At 42.1% G+C, this 21,108-nt stretch overlaps 1 protein-coding gene across 1 annotated transcript; it reads right to left on the reverse strand.

The window, feature by feature from the left end:
- Positions 1 to 70: 70 nt before the first annotated feature.
- On the reverse strand, positions 71 to 19,541 carry LOC137201000 (myosin-16-like). Its single transcript, XM_067615796.1, has 44 exons — positions 19,261 to 19,541; positions 19,010 to 19,153; positions 18,045 to 18,201; positions 17,580 to 17,607; positions 17,384 to 17,480; positions 17,071 to 17,163; positions 16,869 to 16,932; positions 16,210 to 16,308; positions 15,724 to 15,827; positions 15,350 to 15,488; positions 14,939 to 15,040; positions 14,678 to 14,844; positions 14,418 to 14,588; positions 14,127 to 14,303; positions 13,850 to 14,035; positions 12,846 to 12,933; positions 12,537 to 12,654; positions 12,023 to 12,143; positions 11,643 to 11,779; positions 11,437 to 11,518; positions 11,162 to 11,335; positions 10,857 to 10,937; positions 10,331 to 10,477; positions 10,037 to 10,141; positions 9,689 to 9,775; positions 9,380 to 9,525; positions 9,091 to 9,181; positions 8,204 to 8,260; positions 8,022 to 8,108; positions 7,681 to 7,926; positions 7,464 to 7,581; positions 7,239 to 7,366; positions 6,887 to 7,083; positions 6,623 to 6,755; positions 6,309 to 6,525; positions 6,017 to 6,153; positions 5,661 to 5,764; positions 4,605 to 4,797; positions 4,289 to 4,492; positions 4,082 to 4,207; positions 3,783 to 3,953; positions 3,484 to 3,684; positions 3,016 to 3,247; positions 71 to 2,895 (listed from the first exon to the last, which is right to left on the reverse strand). The coding sequence occupies exons 1-43, from the start codon at positions 19,465 to 19,467 to the stop codon at positions 3,050 to 3,052; spliced, it is 5,829 nt and encodes a 1,942-aa protein (XP_067471897.1). The 5' UTR covers positions 19,468 to 19,541; the 3' UTR covers positions 71 to 2,895; positions 3,016 to 3,049.
- Between the last annotated feature and the right edge of the window lie 1,567 nt (positions 19,542 to 21,108).

Below are 21,108 nucleotides of genomic sequence, written 5' to 3' on the forward strand. Positions count from 1 at the left end.
TGGAGCTCAGGCTGAGCCTCATCGACTGGTCCAGGATGCTGCATGACTCCCCTAAACGAGGATTAGCCGTGGGATTTTGGCATGTCAGGCATTTTCTAATGATTTTGTACAAAATGTGAAACGTTCATCTGAAACTAAAATGAAAATAAATTCCATGTTGATGTATGAGAAAGGTGCCGTTTGTTCTTGTTATACTGTGGCATCTTGTATAGAAAAGCAGTTGGGACACTTTAATAAGTGAACAATAAGTGTCTACTATTGTTTTGTCAGCAATACAGCTACTATAACTAGTATATAATGTTAGTCTATTCTATTACATTCTACAACAATTTCATGGAAGAGGTGAACATTTTTACCCTAATGCCCTCAGATTTTGATGTTGAAAATTGCTGGTATACAGTACAGATGGGAAAGCAGCAGCTATACTTTTAATATTCAAAATGAAGACAGAGCAAGCAAAAGCCACTATTAGCACACTGTGCCACTATCATGTGCATGAATGTTTCACTGTTAAGTAGAAACTTTGATTGGCAGATCACAGCACCCCTGGGAGACTGTGTAATCTTCACACAATGTCATCACTCATAATCACCGCTGGATTACCCAGGAGACAACTTCCCCAGAGCCTCAAAGCCCCCACGTTCACTGTGTGCCAGTTACTTTGATTAATTGGACATAAAAGTGCCATGTAAACTCACATGGTGAACACCTTAAAGTGGTTCATGCATTTTTACCAAATTTTAAACCCATATTAAAGGATAGGTTCACAATTTTTCAAGTCTGTCCTAAAACAGTAGTCAAGTGCCCAAATGAGCCTTGACACAGGTTTTTCCTTGCTGTAATCATTCCTCCTCTTCATACTGGACATTCAGAGATCCTTCCTATTGTGCTTTCAATCAAAGTGATGAAAGACAAAATCCACAGTCCTGCTTCCCGGCAAACATGTATATAAAGGTGCAGTGTGTAGAATTTAGTGGCATCTAGTGGATCAGACTTGGCAGAAATGGAATATAAGTATGTTTTTATTAGTATATAATCCCATTAAAATAAGAATTGTTGTGTTTTTGTTACCTTAGAACGAGCCCTTCATATCTACATAGATAGAGGGTCCTCTTCCACAGTGGCCACCATGTTGCACCACCATGTTTCTACAGAAGCCCAGAACAGACAAACCAATCTTCTAATGTAATTGGATCTTCTAATGGTCAGTATGAACAGGAGGAATGATTAAAGAGACTAAAATGTGTTTCAATGTTCATGTGGGCACCTGACTATTGTTTTAAGAAAGACTTGAAAAATTATGAACCTGTCTTCTAACTGATTTTATGACCACTTGTTGGCAGCAGAAACCAGCTGTAAATTCAACACAGACATATAATCACCTTTAAGTTGATATTGTTAGCAAACAGTTGCCTATTTACACATCCAGTAGACACAAGGCAATATTAGCATTCATTTAGAGTTGTGTCTCTGGCCACCTGGTGAATATAAAGTTCAATATGTGCTCTCCTTTTAGCACTTATTCAGTCTGCATCAACTCCTGAGGGAAGTATCTGCCTCTTTAGCTGCTAATAGCTTCACTATGCTCACCAGCTAGTTGATAACTTTGGTCTGTCTGAACTTTGGTTCTGGGCAGCTAGGGTACAGTGGGTTTATCAGAGCTTTCCTGCTGAAAAACATGGTTGATAAGAGCAGGGAAGAGACTGAACCAAAACTGTTAAGTTTTGGGGCCTAAAATAAAAACAATAAGCTGAAAGACGCTAAAAAAGCTCAGTAGAACTTTGAGGAACTGCAGAGCAGGGTGTTAATCCTTTATGGGTTTGTCATTACGAGTGACCCCTTTCACATGACATATATCATCATCTGATCCATTGTTAACATATAAACACTGGTTAGAGCAGCTTTAATGCCGTCTTATACAGAGGCCCTGTATGTATCAAAATCTAGTTAAAATATCTTAAATAGAGTTGATATTGTGCTTTCATGGTGGATATTCTTTTAAATAGATTTGTGTATAACCAAATTATCACAAACTAACTTGGGAAGGGGTTTGGAAGGGAACAATAGGGACCACATTTCATGTTTGCAAAATTAAAATCAAATGAATTATTATGATTATTATTATTCTCATTTAGACAGGATACAGACTTCTTGTTCAGTCACAAATAAAGGCTGAAGAGTGAAAACCACCAAATTCAATGTTGCAGGATGTGCGCTTCGTCAAGTATGACGCTCTTCCTCTTAACAAGCTCCACACCTTTCTGCTGGTGCAATAATATAAGACTCTGTCACTTGCTAGTAGTTTATTAAGACTTTTGCAGCAGGCCACCACACACACTATTAACACATGTGCAGGAGCGACACACGCAGGTGGGCTCTCTATCTTTGACATGAGGACACAGCTTCACCCACTCCTCCCTCCAGTGGAAAGACATTAACAGAGACGATGCAAGGCACACGCACACGTATACAAACACATTCAAACAAACTCTCTCACACATGCTAATTAACAGTATAGCAGATGCTGGGATCCAAAACACTTTACAGAACCATAAGAGCAAATGTAGAGTGACTGGTGACTCCCAAAGCTCCATACCTGACAGTTCCACATAAAAACACACACAGATGTACATTCAATGACTGTAGAGACGTACAACGCATTCTTAGCAACTAACAGTAAAACATACTTAGCGTGCAGGCTAGAAACTACTACAGGTTACATGTCCAATCCTAACACTACATTGATTAAGACTATTGGTGATGTTAAAGACTCATTTAATTATGTAAGACTTTATAAGAAGCTCTGACTGGGCCTTTTTAAGACTTTGGGGTGCCTGAGTTCATACTTCCTCAGTCAAGCATCCTGTGGAGGGCTGATTGGGTGTGTGTGTCACTCTGTAGGAACAAAAAAGGACACAGTGAGCAATAATGTCAAAGATGAGAGTTGAATATTTCATTCTCTGCCTAAACAAGAAGTGTGTTTGTGTATACACATATATTTATGTAAATGCCTACCTGCAAACAGTGTATGTGTGTCTCTCTTCCCTCTCTACTCATCCTGTCGTGAGCTGGTAGGTTTGGTGACCTGGACGATTTCCACCGAGGTGAAGCCCTTAGTGGCCGAGGCTCGATTCCTGGTCCTCATTTTATTAAGGGCCATCTCTGCCATGTCTGCACGCTCCTCAGCATCATCCAGCTCATGGACTGTCTTCCTATATTTAGACAGGCTGCTGTTGGCCTGCTCCTCCTACAGGTAGACACACAAGAAGTTTGTCTTAGTATGAAATAAACAAATGCACATTTGTTGAGAAAGAACAAGAAAAAACATCTTCAGTGTGTTCAATGTTAAATATATTGGATCCTAATGGGATTCATGAGCCAGTTAAGTAGCACATAAAAAATGTGACAATTTAAGATATGTAGTTATAGCAGTAGGGATTTACTCCTTAAGATATCACCATTACTGTCATTACTCTTACTCACAGCGTCCTCTATCTGGCGTTTGTAGGATTTGAGCTTGTTCTGGAGTTTCTCCACCAGCTCCTGCATGCGCTGATTGGTCTTGTGGTCCTCCTCCGTCTGGAAGATCAGCTCCTTGAGTCGACGCTCTCCCTTACGAAGACTTTTCACTGTCTCCACGTGGCGTTTCTGCTCCTGGTCCAGCTCATTCTCCAGCTCCTTGATCTAGTGGTAAAGCAGAGGAGGAATCAATACAATATGTGGACGCGAGGGCTGAACCAGGTTTGGTGTCTGTCCATCCCTCAATCAATCCGACTCCTCACCCTGGTTTCCAGTTTCTGGATGGTGCGTTTTCCGGCCTTCAGAGCCTGCTGCTCAGCCTCCTCCAGCTTCAGTGTGAGGTCTCTGAGGTTCTGCTCCTGGTTCTTCTTGATCTTCTCCAGGTGGGAGCTGCGGTCCTGCTCCTGGCGAAGCTCCTCGCACAGCCGTGTCGCCTGGAGGCAGAGGCACGCATGAACACACAGATGAAAACATTTCAACAATTGAAATAGTTTGTTTTGCTTGTTTTATGCTATTACTGTAATTTTGTAGTTGTTTCTATCTGTTTAGTCATGCAGCTTACATCAATCACAGCTTTCTTGGCTCTTTCATCAGCAGAGCGAAACTCTGTGATCAGCTCCTCATTCTCACTGGACAGTCGGGCGAGGTCAGCTTCCAGTTTTCTCTTCAGGATAGTCAGACTCTGGTTCTAAGGCAAGAAAAATAGATCAAATCAGATTAGACTGATGTAATGATCCACGAAAAGAAAAAGCAAAAAGTAGCCACTGACCTGCATGCTGATCTCACTGAACCTCTCTGCAGTGTCCACCAGCTCCTGCTCGATTTGTTTTCGGGCCCTCTCGGACGCCTCCAGACCTCCTCTCAGCTCCTCCATCTCTGCCTGCATGAGGCACAGACGGCGCTCCTGGAGGCTGTACTTCTCCCTCAGTTCCTCGTGCTGACGGGCGTCCTCATCCATCTGCACCTGCAGATCCTGGATGAGGGGCAGGGGGCGGGACACAAGATTTGCTGTAGTGTTTTCAAACTACAAAGTTTTTCTATGTAGTTCTTTACTCCAAATCTTAGTGATCAAATAAAAATCCTACTTTGATCTGCTGCTGCAGTTTCTTGAGGGTTTTGACCAGCTCTGCATTGTTCCTGTTGGCATGCTCCAGCTGAATCTCCATCTCATTCAAGTCTCCCTCCATCTTCTTCTTCATCCTCAGGGCCTCGGCTCGACCTTTGGCCTCTGCCTCCAGGCTGGCCTGCAGTGACTCCACTGCACGGGCGTGGTTCTTTCTAGACACCATAAACGACACAGGTGGTTGTTACACATTGGTTATTAACTGAACTAAAGCTGACTGGTCCAACAGGTACATGTTTCCTTAGTGTTAACAATGGTGATCAATCAGTACAATTGTGAATATAGACTGGATCTTTTAGTTATATAATGAATAACTTTTACTAAGGGACTGTATGAAAACTATTAGGGTGAAGTTGGGGTCAGAAAAGGTGGAGGATGATGTATTTCTTCCTTTTTGTTAAAGGGAGGATACTGCCCCAAATTTATATTTTATTTTATCATTTTCTTGCAAGATTTACTGTAAAAAAAAAAAAAGATAGTATAGTAACATCAACATAGCTTGTTGAAACATGCCTTGTGTCTGCGCCATGGATACGTTTTGCCATATGCAGGGACAACAATCATGCCTTTTTATCATCAGGGCTCAAAACAAACAGAATACCAGCACACACAGATCAATAGTCTTTAGTGTGGGCAAAAGTGACGCTTATGATGGCTTTTAGCTGAAACGTGTTCAGTTTTGCCCACAATAAATAGAAGACTATTGATCTGTGAGTGCTGGTATTCTGTTTCTTTTGATCCTTACTGCAACCGTGCACCTGATACAGTGTTCAAGATTTGGAGCTGTGTACGCTTCAACTCAGGGCTCAGTGGCATTTTATGCTTTTATTATAGTGACCCCACTCTAATAATTTTAATACAGTCCCTAAGGTAATGATAACATTTTTACCTTCTAAAAAGATCCTGAAAGTATCTGTATTTTTCTATGTGTGTGTGTTTGTGTGCATGTGTGTGTGTGTGTGTGTCCACTATTTAAACATGCTTGTCCTTGCATGTAACAGTATGTCTGTTTTCTAACCTGGTGACTTCAAACTCTTCCTCCTTCTCATGGATTCTGCGGTCGATATCGGCCTTGACTTGAGCCAGCTCCAGCTGCACACGCACCAGCTTACCTTCCTCCACCTGGAGACACACACACACACACATACACACAAACACACACACACACACACATTGCTCCAGTGCTTTATTTTCCTAATTAAATCCATCTACCACTAACACTGCAAATATATCTAGCTATCTTTGGATAATTCAAACCTGGATCTGAACATAAATTATTTTTCCAAATTTCTTCTAGATTATTTTGTGAAATTATTCTACAGTCAGAACTCAGACATGCCAACTTTTTTTTTTGGCCAAAGGAGCTCATTGTACCTCTAGTGAAGCTTCGGCCTCCTCTAAAGCCAGCTGTAGCTCCTCCTTCTCCACTTCCAGTTTCTTCCTGGCCTTCTGCAGCTCATGGACACTGCGGCCTCCTTCCCCGAGCTGGTCGACCAACTCCTTGATCTCCTCTGTGAGAAGAGAGGGGACATTGTCAAGAAAACATGAGCAAACACTGTAGATCATGACCATACTATACACATGTGATCAGATTTTATTATCCAGCTTGATGCCTTTTTAGACATCATCCTCTCTCTGCTACTTCTACATCTTCAATGCTACTCACCTGAGAGGGTTTTGTTCTCCTTGCGGACAGTCTCTATCTGATCCTGGCTTTCCTCGTAGGCCGTCTTCAGCTTGTACAGCTCAGTCATGTAGGAGCGGCTCTCCTTCTGGCTGTTGTCCAGTTCCAGTTGCAGCTCCTCGTTCTTGCAGCTCCACTCAGCCGCCAGTTTGTCAAAAACTCTCTGCTTCTTATCCAGAGCTGCTGCTGCCGCGTTGGACTAAATGCACAAACACAGACAAAAGCAGAAGAATGTCATTGTTTGTGGTCTCAGGTCTTAAATTTGCCTGTATGCCTGTGTGTGTGTGTGTGTTTACCTTCTCCAGGTCTATGGTGAGATCCTCCACCTCTCCCTGCAGCCTCTGCTTAATCTTCTCCAAGCTGGCAGCTCTGGCTTGGGCTGCTTCTGCTGCCTCCTCAGCCTCCTGGAGACGCACTGCCAGTTTGCGCCTGGAGGAGAGGGGGAGGAGAGAAAGAGAGGGAGACAAAACTGTGAAATTTAGATTAAAAATAAGGTTTTATCATCAAAAAGAAACCAAAAAGTTTGGGCATAAAGTTTGTCATATTTCTGTTTAACCCACTTGGTCTCCTCCAGCTCCTCGGTGCGGTGGATGGCGTCCGTCTCATACTTGCTCCTCCAGGAGGTGACATCGGCATTGAGCTTGGACACAAGGCGCTGCAGCTCCCCGCGGCCTTCCGACTCCTCCTCTAGCTGCTCCTGCAGCAGGGAGAGGTCATGACGGGCGTTGGCCAGGGCCACCACTGCGGTGTTACGACCCTGCAGGAAGAGAGGGAGCAAAGGAGGCCTCGTCTTTATTACCAGTCTGATAATCATCATTTTATAAAAGCGTTTTAAAGGCAATGTAAGGCAGCTAATACAGATAGGAAACAGTTAAAACTGAGGTTCAGTCTCAGAATCAGTGTCCCTGATACCTTGTTCTCCTCATCCACCTGTCTCTTGAGCTCATCGATCTGCGAGGTGAGTGAAGTCTTCAGCCTGGTCAGCTGGGTCAACTTGCTCTGCGCATCCTCCAACTCCCTGCTCAGATCATTGTTCTCCGCTACACACACACACGAAGGATAGAAGACGGACCCAGATCACTTCATGAAACAATGTTTGTCAAACTCATCCATGTGTGAGTTTGTGTGTGTTCCTACCAGTCAGATGGATTTTGGTGGTGTTGAGCTCAGTCTGATTGCGTTCCATCTCAGCCAGGCGAGCATTGGCCTCTGCCAGGTTGTCCTCTAGCTTATGAGCATGGGCATCAGAGTTCATCTGCACATGTAAACAAAGATGCAAAAGCAGGACTGTGTATGAGTTTATATTCATGTGACTCAATCAACATTTGGGGTGGCGATGCATAATACTTCGTACCTTGGCTTTCTGAGTGGCCTCCATGGTGACGTTGAGATCTTCGATCTCAGCCTTCATGCACTGTTTGTCCTTCTCCAGTTTGACCTTCAGCCTGGTCAGGTTCTCCAGCTGCTCACCCAGCTCTGCCATCGCATCAGAGTGCTTCTTCCTCAGCGCAGACGCTGTGGCCTCTGATTGGAGCGCTGCCTCCTCCAGCTCCCGCCTCAGCTTCAGCAGGTCCCCCTCTCGCTTCCTGTTCTGCTCGATCTGAAGGGTCAGCCACAGATGAGGTTGTGGGGGTTAGAAGAACAGAGGTCACGTTGTCACCCTTTGATTGATTGACGGCCGTCAGTCAAACTCACCTGGGCGACGGTGGCTCCTCCCGCCTCTTCCAGCCTGTCACTGAGGTCCTCCAGATCTCGTGACAGCTCTGCCCTCTGCTTCTCCACCTATCAGAGGACAGACAAAGAACCAGCTTTAATATCTAACTGCAATATGCTAAATCCCACCTGTCCACCTATTTATACTAAGATGGAATCCGTACTTTGCCTCTCATAGCTCGTTCAGCTTCCAGTTCCTCCTCCAGCTCTTCAATGCGGCCCTGAAAGAAATAACATATAACAATCATCTTACAGATTCCAAAAATGTTACTGTCCTCTTTTACCTCTTCAACTCCTAATTTTAACCCTCCTCCTCATAGTACTTACAAACTACTAATACGGCGAGTATTTTTATCTACAAAATTCCTACATAAAAATAATTTTGTACATGGGTTTTGTAATGAGTTGTACCACAACTGTTTACAATTTATAGAGACAATATAGTGTCTTACTCTTTTGTCATTCACAGGAGGAGTGACACATTAAAAATCAATATTTTTTTAATATATAGTTTATTGAACATTAATTGATCTAGCGGCAATGTCCACACTGTGTTCATAACCCCAATGAAATATCAACTGATTGAATCAGTTTCAAGTGTTATAGGTGCTATATGATAACAAATAGCAATAATTGTAATACAAAAGAAAAAAAGGAAAGAAAGAAAACAAAAAAGTAAAATCAGTGTCGTTTGCTATTATGGTAAACTAAGTGTTTTTGTTTTAGACTGTTCATCAGACAAAATAAGATATGTGAAGATGTCAGCTTGCATTCTAGGGACTGTATTGGGAATTGTCACATTTTCTGATATATTATAGACCAAACGAATAATTGATCAAGAAGCTGATCAAGAAAATGATTTACAGATGAATCGAGGATGAAAATATTAATTAGCTGCAGCACTAGTTATGTTAACATCTAAGTGAGGACTTGAGTATTGACTTCTCCTTATCCTCAAAACACACCTTTAACCAAAGAAGACAGAGCAAACAAGTGAAATCACTGCTGCAGACTCAAGAGCCTCTGAGATAAATGATTGAGAACCACAAACCTGGTGCTCTTTGAGCTTGCGGCTGAGCATGGAGCTGAGAGCTTGTTCGTCCTCCAGCTTTGAGTTCATGTTGTTGATCTCAAAGTCTCTCCTAACAGAACACACAGCAAACACACACACACACACACACACGCACACACACACACACACACAGAGCAGGGAATCAGTATCTCCTTGTGTAATAGACTGAGGTACATACACAGATGTTGAGCTACTATATAAGAGTTTGTTTGTATGCGTGCATGTGTGTGTGTGTGTGTGTGTGTGTGTGTGTGCAGGCTTTTCTCACTTCTTGATGACCTCCTCCAGATCGATCTTAGCGTTCTCCATCTCATTCAGGTTTTCTATGGTCATCTTCAGGTCTCCCTCTGCCTTCCTCCTCGCTTTCTCCACCTCTGCCCTGATCCTCTTCTCCTGCTCCCAGCTGTCCTCCAGCTACACAATCACACACACCCACAAACATCCATACATGACTGAGGCGCTAATGTTTGAATGAGTATATCCTGCAGCAGGTCTGCACATATTCCTGCACCACAGAATTTTAAAAAACTCATACAGACAGGTTCAGGTCTGTCTGTGAAGGTGAAGAGTCGTGTACCTCATTCACTTGGGTGTTGAGCTTGCTGTTGGTCTTAGTTAGATGATTAACTTTGTCTTCTTCTGTTTGGAGATCCTCCAGAGTTTTCTGATGAAATGAATAGTAAATGACAAAGGTTTACATCTTTAATTACTATTAAAATAATAAGCCTAACTATTTGATTTAAGAGTACTTGGTACAAAATGGTCATTGTATGTAGTGCAATACATTTAACACTTTTGATATAGTTTTAAAAATGCTGCTCGAGCAAGTGCTGTTGCAATTTAAAATTTAATGTTTACTGTGCATACATGTTGTCAAGTGTGTATGTCCACCTACATGTGTCTGTGCATGTGCATGTTTGTCTACCTGTTGCAGTTCCTCCAGAGCTCTCTTTTCCTTCTGCAGCTTGGCGATATGGTCATCTCGCTGGTTCAGGTCACCTGTCAGAGTCCGTACCTTGAAGTCCAGACTCTAAACACACCATTGAACAGAATTCACTGGTAAAATCTCACATATAATTTTCTGGATTTGTTTCTAGATGTCTCCAGATCTGGAAAAAGCCAAGAAATATCTATTGTAGTGTCTTTCTCTCTCTTTGCTCACTGCTGCTATACTTCCATCCCCTCTCCCATCAGCCTCCTCAGTCATCCTCCCTCATACCTGTTTCTCCTTCTCAATCTTGGCCAGTGTGGACTCCAAAGACTCCAGGTCTCTCTTTAGCTCAGTCAGTTCCCCTTCCAGCTGTCTCCTCTGGGACTGGAGGGAAGATGTGGTGCCTTCTTCTTCCTCCAGGCGTTCACGGAGATCCTTAATTCAGTCATTTTAGTCAACAAAGGACAGTTTAGCAACTGTTTTTAAGACATGCAGCTCCCCGAAGGGTCAGGTTTTTAAAAGGAAATGACTGAGATATGCACATGAAATATTTCTCCTGGTCCTCTGCATCCTACAGTATAAACATTAAAAAATAATAATGTGTCACTTGATGTATTAGATTGTAAGTCATTTAGATTGATGTCAGTACTACTTCACTACACATGTCACTGTATAACATCAGTTTGAGTGTACATAAAAATGATAAAAGTCATGTCATGTCACATCTCATGCTTGTTTGTTGCTGTATTTTAGCTGGAGGTAAGTAGATTTAAAAAAAAGTCTAATATAGTATGGTTCATGTATGATATATTACCTGCACTGACTCCTCCAGCTGGACCTTTTGGTGCATCAGCTGGGTGCAGCGCTCCTCAGCATCACCCAGCGTGTCCTGCTCCTGTGGAGGAAACAAGGAGATAAAGCGTGTGTCTTTGACTACATGGATGAGATGACAGAGGAAATGTTCATCACTGACTCTGACTTGAGAGTAGTTTATGTGCAATTTCTGCATGTTGGTGAACTGTTTTAAAGAATTCAATACCTCAAAAGTACTTCAAGAGACATGTATGATTCTTACATGGGAGTCCCATGTAAATGAACTGTGTGTGGATGCGCACTTACTGCAGCCAGCGCCAGGGCGAGGTCGTTCTTCTCCTGTGACAGAGTGAACATCTTCCCCTCCATATCTTTGATCTTGCCCTCCAGTTCCTTCACCTTCTCCACCGCCATCCTTAGCTCTTCCTCCTTAGCCTTGAAGATCTCCTCCTGACGGGCGACCATCAGCAGCGGCTTCACCTGCAGGAGCCAGGGCAGAAAATAAAATGATGACGATGGTAATTTATTATTTGTCAAGAGAGGAATGTGTTTAAGTGTATAAGTGTGTGTAGTTCTTTTACCTTAGTGTACAGTTTCCACCAGCCCCAGAAGCGTAACTGAAGGAACTTCCTCACGTTGCGCTGGATGGCCATCAGTGCAATTCTGCATCACACACACACATACATGCAGAAACACTGTTAGTGCACACAAACAGTCATTTACATGTAATCATAATTTACTCTCTGACTCAGCTCCCTTGAAGAAAAACATCTGTACACATACTGACCGTCTGTCCACCATCTTCTTAAACTCGATCCTCATGAGAGTTCCTCTGAGACGAGCCTGCAGCATGGTTATGATCTTTGCCAGCCGCTCGTCACGCATGTCCTCTAGCTTTGCCAGGGCACCTGCACGAAAAAACACCTGAGAGGGGGAGAGGAAAGGATGGACAGGTGAAAGAAGAAAGAAGAGGAGGATCAAGAAAAAGAGGAAAACAGGACAAAAGCAGGATTCAGGTAATATATGTTGAGATGTATTTAAAAATTAAAAATTTAAAAAAAATAGTAATTGCTCTTTATTGTAGAATACACCATTGATTGAGACTTTTCATACATTGTAACACATAATCACATTTCCTATTTATAGCTGATTATAATGGTAGTGTACCTTGCTGTGGCCGATGCGGTACTCCATATTATCCAGGCCAACAGAATTTAAGATGAGCTCAGAGGCCTTCTTGTTGTCAACGAATCCCTTGGGGATGACGTTGGGGTTGAGGATATAGTACCTAGGAGACATTAGGAGGAGGAACAGAGAGGAAATATGGAAAAGCAGGGGCAGATAAAGTGAGATTAGCAGAAGGAGAAATATAGGTGACAAGAGGAGAAAAAATGAAAAAATCATATTATTAAATACATAATTATATTATAACAGAGGTTATAATATAATTTTGTAGTATGTTAAAGTTTTGTATTTAAAGTTAAAGGAGAATCAAACACTTTTCCTACACAGTGTCATGTACAGTAAAGGCCATAAAGACGCTCTGCTTAGGCATCAGATAGAAAACCAAATAAATGTCAGATCTAAACTATAGTGGGGATATACAGATTAAACATGACTGCAGTTGAATACAAATGGAGAAGATTAATGGAAGTCAGTACAGAAATAACAGGAGTCAGACCTTTGTTTGAATTCTGGGTACTGTAGTCTGTTGGGGAATCCTTTCCTGCAGATACGGATGCCCTCCAACACGCCGTTACAAGCTAATTGGTGCAGGATCAGATGGTTGTCTGTCACACCTTTTCAATATCAAGGACAGAGAAGCTGGTTATCAATACTAATCGTTTCCAGTGGATACTTTCTTGTAGAATATTTCACCAATGTTTTTACTGTTTGAGATAGACTGTGTGCTTGACAACGTGCTCCAAAAACATACAATAGCCTCTTCAGACCACAAATCAAACATCGGACACACTGTTCACTCACTGACCTGACTTCTTGAACTCATTGGGTACGATGCAGCGGACAAAGTGAGGAGCAGTGCTTCGCAGGGTGCTCATGAGTTTGTTCAACTGTTCCTGTTGTACACAAATACAAAAAAAATAGGAGAGATTGTGAGCATGTTGAGAGATTTGCAGTTCTTTAAAGTGCTAATGAGCCTTTATGTGTGGTTTTAAAGGTGTGTCATACATCATACTTGTTCCTCACTTTAGTTTTGGTTTTTTAGGACTTGAGAAGATTGACACCACTCTCATGTCTGTCCATTAAACATAAGGCTACAGCTTAGTTTAACACAAAGACTGGAAACAGGGGAAAACAGCAGCTAGCCTGGCTCAGTCCGAAGACAACAACATCTACCTACCAGCATCTAAAACTCACTAATTAACACATGACATCTTGTTTGACCCGTACAAAACCGAAGTGTAAAAACCACATTTTACCTTTTATGGTGGTTATGAGCTGGACTATTTCTTGGAGGGGAGTGGTTGCCACTTACCAGGCAACCAGCGGAGACTCCAGGAAGTTACTGCTTCCAGCCAAGAAATGTTACATTTTATAAGAAAGAATTTTTACACAGTTTTTGTACAGATTAAACATACGAGATATAATGTGTTAATTACTGAACTGTATAGGTGCTGTAGGTAGATTTTGTTATCCTCTGACACTAGCTCTTTCCCTCCATTTCCAGTACCTGTGCTAAGCTAAGCTAACCAGCTGCTGGCTGTAGCCTTATATTTAATGGAGAGATATGAAAGTGGTATTAATCACTCATTTAACTCTCAGCAAGAAACAGAATTTCTCAAAATCTCAAACTATTCCTTAAAATGTTATTTGAAAGATATTGTTACAGTTCCAGTTACTTCACAAAAACACCAGTAAGATAATATTTGTATTATTTGCATTGTGGAGACAATGTGGGAAGTTGTGCATGTGTGCCTACATGCATACTATGTACATGTAAGCATGCTTTGAGTTAAGGCGTGTGTGTGTTACCCTGTAGAAGTTGGAGACGGTTTGGAAAGAAGACCCTTTCTTCTGTTTCTTGCTTCCTGCAGCGCCCTCCTCCTCTTTGAAAAGCTGAGCCAGCAGGTGCATGGAGGACTTCTGGAAGAGTCCCACCACCGTCTCATTCAGAGGGTCTTTGTTCTTCTCCAGCCAGCTAGCAATGTTGTAGCCCACCTGCGAGTGGCACAAACAGCCTAACTGTACCAATGTACGTATTAAAGTTACAAGTATATGTCAAATGGTCCAACAAGAATCTGGTACTCACAGTGCCGGCATAGTGCACCAGTTCAAAGTGGGCCTCAGCTCCTTTCTTCCCCCCTTTTGGCTTGAGGAAGTTAGAGGATTTGCCCAGATGGTTGTCATACAGAGCTGCTTTGAAGGTTGCATCTGTCGCCTTTGGAAACACACACTGCTCCTCCAGGATGGAGAAAATGCCCATAGGCTGGAGAGGAGAAAGAGAGAGGGAGGTGGAAAGGGAAAAGGTGATGTCTATGTTTGTGCACCCACAGATATCCCTCCATAATGACTGTGTGTGATGAGTGTGTTTTAGTCTTACCTTCTCCAGCAGCTCGATACAGGCCTGCAGGTCCAGACCGAAGTCAATGAAGACCCATTCGATGCCCTCTTTCTTGTACTCCTCTTGTTCCAGCACAAACATATGGTGGTTGAAGAACTGCTGCAGCTTCTCATTGGTGAAGTTGATGCACAGCTGCTCAAAGCTGTTGAACTGGAGACGAAAGATGGAGTTGGATCAGAGGACGAGATGAGATAACAAATAATTTAGTAGAGACAAATCATGATCATAATTCAGCTCACATCAAAGATCTCAAACCCGGCAATGTCCAGTACTCCTATGAAGTACTGCCGCTGCATCTTGGTGTCTAGGGTCTTATTGATGCGGGTCACCATCCACTTGAACATGCGGTCATAGATGGCCTTTGCCAGAGCACCAATGGAGTACACACACTGGGCCTGGTTTTGACCTTTCAAAAATTCAAGTTCAAGTGTTGTATAAATGATCTTTAAACAGTGGATGACTGCATGATTTTAATCATCTAAATAATGTTTTTGCAGTACCTTTGGTCACAAACTCATTGCCGACCTTGACCCGAGGGCGTGTTATGCCCTTCTGCAGCTCCCCAGAGTTGATGGCCATGAGGTGGGCGACTTTGTCAGCCACTTTAGGAAGGAAAGAGGAGAGGGGACATGGAATGAATAAAATAATTTCAGTGATGTCTTGTAGTACGTGCTGAAAAAATGGGTCAGAACATTATGCACAAATGATGGAAATTGATGGAAGAGAAAAACAAAATGCAGATGGGTTGGGACACCAGAATGAAAGGGTAGGCTTTATAAGAAATGTCAAAAGAGAGAGAGAGAGAGAGAGAGAGATAAAAGGATAGAGAACTAGGTCAGTTGGACAAGAAGGCTTGTACATAAATAGAGAAAAAGCCAGAGAGAGAGAGCGAGGTGGGCTCTTTTTTATACCCTCAGTGGAATCCACATCAGCCTGTTCCTCTCTGGCTTTCTGTTTGAACTTCATGTTGCCGAAGTGCATTATGCCTCCAGTCAGCTTGTATATGCTCATCTTCTCTTCAGGAGTGAAGCCCAGGACATCAAAGGCTTCCTGTGACCACACACATAAAGAGAGAAACAGGGAGAGGACAGAAAAGAGAATATTAGTGCTGCTCTAAAGTTACACAAAGAGAGGCAATGGTGCCATCAACAGGCAAACAAATTTAGATGATAAATTCCTCATTAGGCATGGAAAAAAATACTTCTTTCAGTTTTTGATTTAAAATGAATTCAGCACACATAAAAGCTTTGAATCAAAACATGAGAGAGAACAAGTGTTGACTCACATCAGTGAGCAGCAGCTCCTCCCCGTCATCCATGTTGTCCACCACAGTGACTCCCTGACAAACCCACACATACTGTTTGGGGTCTGGACTCAGCAGCAGAGCCTCTGATAGACACAGTTTTAACATAATAGCAAGAAAATCATTATTTGTTACAGTAAAAGCAAATCCCACTGTTTAATATTTGATATTGTTCATTATTAACCAGCTGAAAGTATGATTTGGACGATGTTATCAACTGTATTTTTAATATTGAAAAGTGTATATCAGGCAATGTTGTATGTTCAAATACCATATTTTATATTAAACACTACTGCCTTTTGTGATCTCTAATATGAGACTTTTCGGATTATAAGCATATAAACGTAAATAATTATATTCATTTGAAAAAATCTGTTACATTCTTGTGAATATGTGTCACACTCATTTTCAATAAAAATTAATTTAATTCCATATTAACCAATGACACAACAGCTTTATCTGTCTCACCCATGAGTTCTGGCTTCCTTCCAGACAGGAGCTGGTAGAAGATGTGGTATCCTCTCTCAGCGGCCTGCTGCGAAATCACTCTAGATTTCTCCAACAGATCTGATGAACACACACACGGAAAAAACACCATGACAGTTTTCAAGATCCACTTTAGAGCTATTAGTCAATTAATTGATTGGTCGATTGACAAAATTAATTGGCAATTATTTTTAATCATCAAAAAACCTTTTCAGTTATTATTCAAGGTAAAATGCCAAACATTTGCTGGTTCAAGCTTCTCAAATCTGAGGATCTTAAAAAAAACAGACTAGAAGATAGAAAGCTGAATATCTTTGGATTGTTGATTAGACAAAACAAGACATTTGAAGGCGTCACCTTGGACTCTAAGAAATTATAACAGGCATTTTTCACTATTTTATGAAATTTTATGGACAAATAAATTAATTGATTAATTAAGAAAATAATCAGCATATTAATCAACAATGAAAATTATTGTTAGTTGCAACCCTAATCCATTTATCTTAATTATATTCATTATTGTTTATAATAAAGATAATATCTTTATTTAATGAAACAGATACAAACTAAGACTTGTTGATACTGGTAAAGCCTGATCCAAAGTAATAAAAAAATAAAGAAAATCCATAAAATTCACTCACAGGACTCAATGTCGGCGCCAGCCAGCTTAGCTGTTGGCCCAAAGTGGATGCGGATGAACTTTCCCTGAAACAAAGTCAGGAACATCAATATCATAAATTTGGTGTTTATACTGTTTTCATTTTCTGACAATTTTCATCTAATTTCATATGATTATAAATGTTTTCTTCAACATAATGAAATGTTTTATATATGTCTCCGTACAAAGCGTGAAGAGTTGTTATTCCTGATAGTCTTGGCGTTGCCAAATGCCTCCAGCACTGGGTTAGCCTGAATGATCTGGTCTTCCAGAGAGCCCTGAGAGGAGAGGAGAGGAGAGGAGAGGGGAGGAGAGGAGAGGAGAGGAGAGGAGAGGAGAGGAGAGGAGAGGAGAGGAGAGGAGAGGGGAGGAGAGGAGAGGAGAGGAGAGGAGAGGAGAGGAGAGGAGAGGAGAGGAGAGGAGAGAGATGTTTAACTACTTTATATCTGTCAAGAAGAGCAACATGTTTAATAATGTCAAACACAAACACACACTTGCCTTGGAGTCTGTGGCTTTGCTCCCAGAGGCTCCAACATTGGCAAAGTACTGGATGACCTTCTTAGTGTTTTCAGTCTTGCCAGCACCAGATTCTCCACTGGAGGAAAAGCATGAGAAACAAATGGGTAAATAACAGTGAGACATGCAGGCTACATGGTGCATATCATTTGTGGGGGACAAAAAAATATGCCCTTACGTGATCAGCATAGACTGGTTCTCATGCTCTGCGATTGTAGTACATATGGAGGGCAGGAGAGGAGAGAAACAGAGAGTGTGAGAGAGACAAGAATAATTACTGCTGATTTCCCGCTGAGCAGATCAGAGGCTTGTTGATGTTCTCTGTCAGCAGTGAGAACAACACAGACAGCTGTCAGCTCTCCTCTGATACCACATAATGGCCTCAAAGTATTTTTCTACTCCCTGAACAAATCATAACACACCACACTGATTACACACCTCCAGCAACTGCCCCACTCCCTCTTTCCACATACAACAGTGGTATGACTTTCAAGCAACTCATCTCGGGGGGGGGTTATCCCAAATCACCACATACCACTTGCATGCTTACTTTTCCTCCCTCCCCTCACCCATCATTGCCTATTCCCCATTACTCCACTGCTTTATTCCGACAGCACATTCCCGGCCATCGCCCTCTCCTCACCCATCATCATGTCATGGTAGGCATTGTCAGAGATGGAGAAGAGGTGAGGAGGAACTTCGTTGCGTTTCTTCCCCTTGTATATTTGGGCCACTTTAGCGCCATAGATGGGCAGCCATTTGTACGGGTTGATCGTCACACAGAAGAGGCCCGAGTAGGTCTAGAAGTGAACATAGAAAGAGAGAGAACATAAAAAGAGGTTTGAAGGGTGTGATCAGCATTTGTGGGCACAAATCTGGTTCATCATGGGCAGCTGTACATGTCAATCATGTTGTGTGTGATAAAGTGTTGTAATGTATCTTTTGCTGAGATCCACTTTCCACTTTATTGCTTAATCTAGATAGTTGTGTACTTCTACTTGAGTTAGTGAAGTCCTACTTGTCCCAGAATGCCTTTTAAAGGGGTATTTCACTGGTTTAGTTTTGCACTTCCATTAAGTTGGGGTACTTGTAAGAGAGAAATTTAAAAAAAAAAAAAAAAAAACGTGGTCAAAATCAAAGCAACAGAGGCTGAGATATTCTGACATTTAGTACCTAATGTCAGTCAAGCTCCAAAAAAGCTGAATCCTACATTTCCCATAATGCAAATCAATAGTTTCTTTTTTTATAGGACCCTCTCAGCCTGGCAAATGCCTAAATCATTCACACTCCATAATTCCAGTTTGTAATTCAAGCTTCTGTTATAAATCTATAGTCTCCAAACCCAAACCGAGATTAACCTGATGACATCACCACGACATCATCAGGGTTTCCTCTTCAAACTTCAAAAACCTCTGTTCAGAGCAACAGAAAACATTATACAGCTTATTTCACAGACTCCCCATGACGAATAAATGTATCTTTATGTGTAAAACAAGTGGAGTGTCCCTTTAACAACCTATAGAGAGCATAACCGAGCTTCGTGGACATGGTTTTCAGTAGGCCTTTGTGGTGCTGTGGGGTTTTAGGTGTTATAGGCAACAGGCTTACATAGATCCTCATGCTGACGTAGCGGCTTCGCAGGTTTTCCAAGACGCTGGCCTCGTTGAGGAAAGTGAGGTCGGCCATGTCGTTGGCTTGGTAGAACTTGGGAGGATTCATCTGCTGAACGTCGTCCTTCTTTACTGACACCGTCTGATCAGAAAGAATAATTACTCAATCATTTTCACTTCATAAATGTAAAATTATCCTAAATGTTTAATATACAGAAAACATACAAGGTTTCAGTGTTACAGTCTTACAGTGTTCTTGGTGGTCTTGACAGTTACTTTGTCCCCATCTTCAGACTGAATCTCCCCAGCGATGAAAGCCTCCTTCTCATCTTTGACCCAGCAGGAGCGTTTGATGTCGTATGGCTTATTCATAGCATCCAGGCGCTCCTTCTCTGTGGGAACCAGGAATGGCATGGGGTCCACATCGTCCCCACATTCCCCTTTATACACCGGCATGGCTGCTGCTGCTGCCACCGACACACACCAACCAAGCAACTGACCAGCTCACTCACTTCCTGGCTGCTGCAGAGAGAGGCTGAGTGGTGGAGAGAAAACAGAAATGAAGGTGTTAATAGTAGTGAGAGGAATGACACTAGTTAGTATTATCAACAGGATCCAATGTTTGACTCAAGCACATACTCACCAACGCAGGATGCAGAAGTCTGCTGCTACATGTTGAGGCCCGACTGTTATATATCAGGCCTTCTCCTCCCTGATATGGTCACAACTCTAAAATCAGCCATCACCCTGAGGTCTCATCCCTCCGATCTGCCTGCTCCGACCACTGACAGCACGGGATCTGGGAATTCTTCAATCTGCCTCCCTCCATTTAAGGTTTCCCTGGAAAGCCATCACTCAGGCTAAAACCATCTCCTTTCCTCACTCTCATCATTCTTTCTCCATCCCCACCGCTCCTCCACACCTCGATTCTCATCCTGCCGCACCTCTGCTCTTGACCATCAATTGCTTTCTCTCTGCGCACCTGATGGGGCGAGTAAGGCATCTTAATTTAAAACCACTGAACCACAGAGACAGCTCTCTTAATATCTTTTTCATTTTTACAGTAATTTTTATTCTGCCACTCTACAGACTTCCCAATTTCAAACCCTATATCGCAAATTCAAAAACATGGGGTAAAAATTTTCAAATATGATGCACCTTTAATATATTTTTGTCAAATAAATCAATTGTTTTTCCAACCCACAATTATCTATATGACCGGGTATGTGTACCATGTTATCCTTGTAGAGGCAGAGCTGAGTTGGGTTCTAGGCCAACTATGCCAAGGTAACACACGCACTCACACACATAATGAGAAGAAGATTCTTGTGTCCATCAAAGCTTCTTGTGACACTTTCAGAGAAACGTTGCTCTTTTTGGCATCGCTGTCATGGTCATACCCAGAATGTAGCCTCAATCTAAACTAGATTCTTTAGATCTGAAGCAGCTGTTGCTCCTGTTCCCCAAAGGAGGCAAGATACAGACTGACACTAATCACACACACACAGAATCAGCCTCAGGAGAGTTAATGGTTTGACTCACTCCGTCTCTTTCATCTCTCATCCAGTCAGCAGCTTTTCAAAATCAGCATTGTTTTAGTTTCACTGTGAATTTCCTGGCATTACTCAGATTCTCAGGAACAAGAACATGTGTGTTTACTCTTTTTCATTGTCTCTCTTTTAACTTCTTCTTAAAGCCTGGTGTAATTTCTTCCCTGTCTCTGTTTTCTTTTTCTTTTATTTAAAAATATTTATGAGAAAGAAAGCCCAGATTTGGCTATCCAATGGGATTTCCCAACCGATCTGTGCAAAGAATTACTTCATGTTCATTAACTCAGTGTGTGTGTATGTGTGTGTGTGTGTCCCCAGAGGTTTTACTAAGTTTGTCTCTATGATGGGAATTATCTAAGTAGTTGTGAGCACACTCAGCCAGTCTCAAGGGTTTCAACAACGCTTTGAATAACACACACACACACCACATAGACATATAAACACACACACATATTTACACGTACATGTGCACACAAACACACTCATAATCACATAATCATACTAACAGCTGTACATAACCAGTTTGGAGGGATGAACTAATGTGTGT

Source organism: Thunnus thynnus, chromosome 17 (genome assembly GCF_963924715.1).
Source record: "Thunnus thynnus chromosome 17, fThuThy2.1, whole genome shotgun sequence".
Taxonomy (NCBI): Eukaryota; Metazoa; Chordata; class Actinopteri; order Scombriformes; family Scombridae; genus Thunnus; species Thunnus thynnus.

Coding starts and splice junctions, on each gene's coding strand:
- LOC137201000 (XM_067615796.1), bottom strand. CDS start 19,467: ATGCCGGTGTATAAAGGGGAATGTGGGGACGATGTGGACCCCATGCCA. Junction 12,144..12,536: donor TACCCAGAATTCAAACAAAG/GTCTGACTCCTG, acceptor AATGTCTCCTAG/GTACTATATCCTCAACCCCA. Junction 7,582..7,680: donor AGGCCACTCAGAAAGCCAAG/GTACGAAGTATT, acceptor TTACATGTGCAG/ATGAACTCTGATGCCCATGC.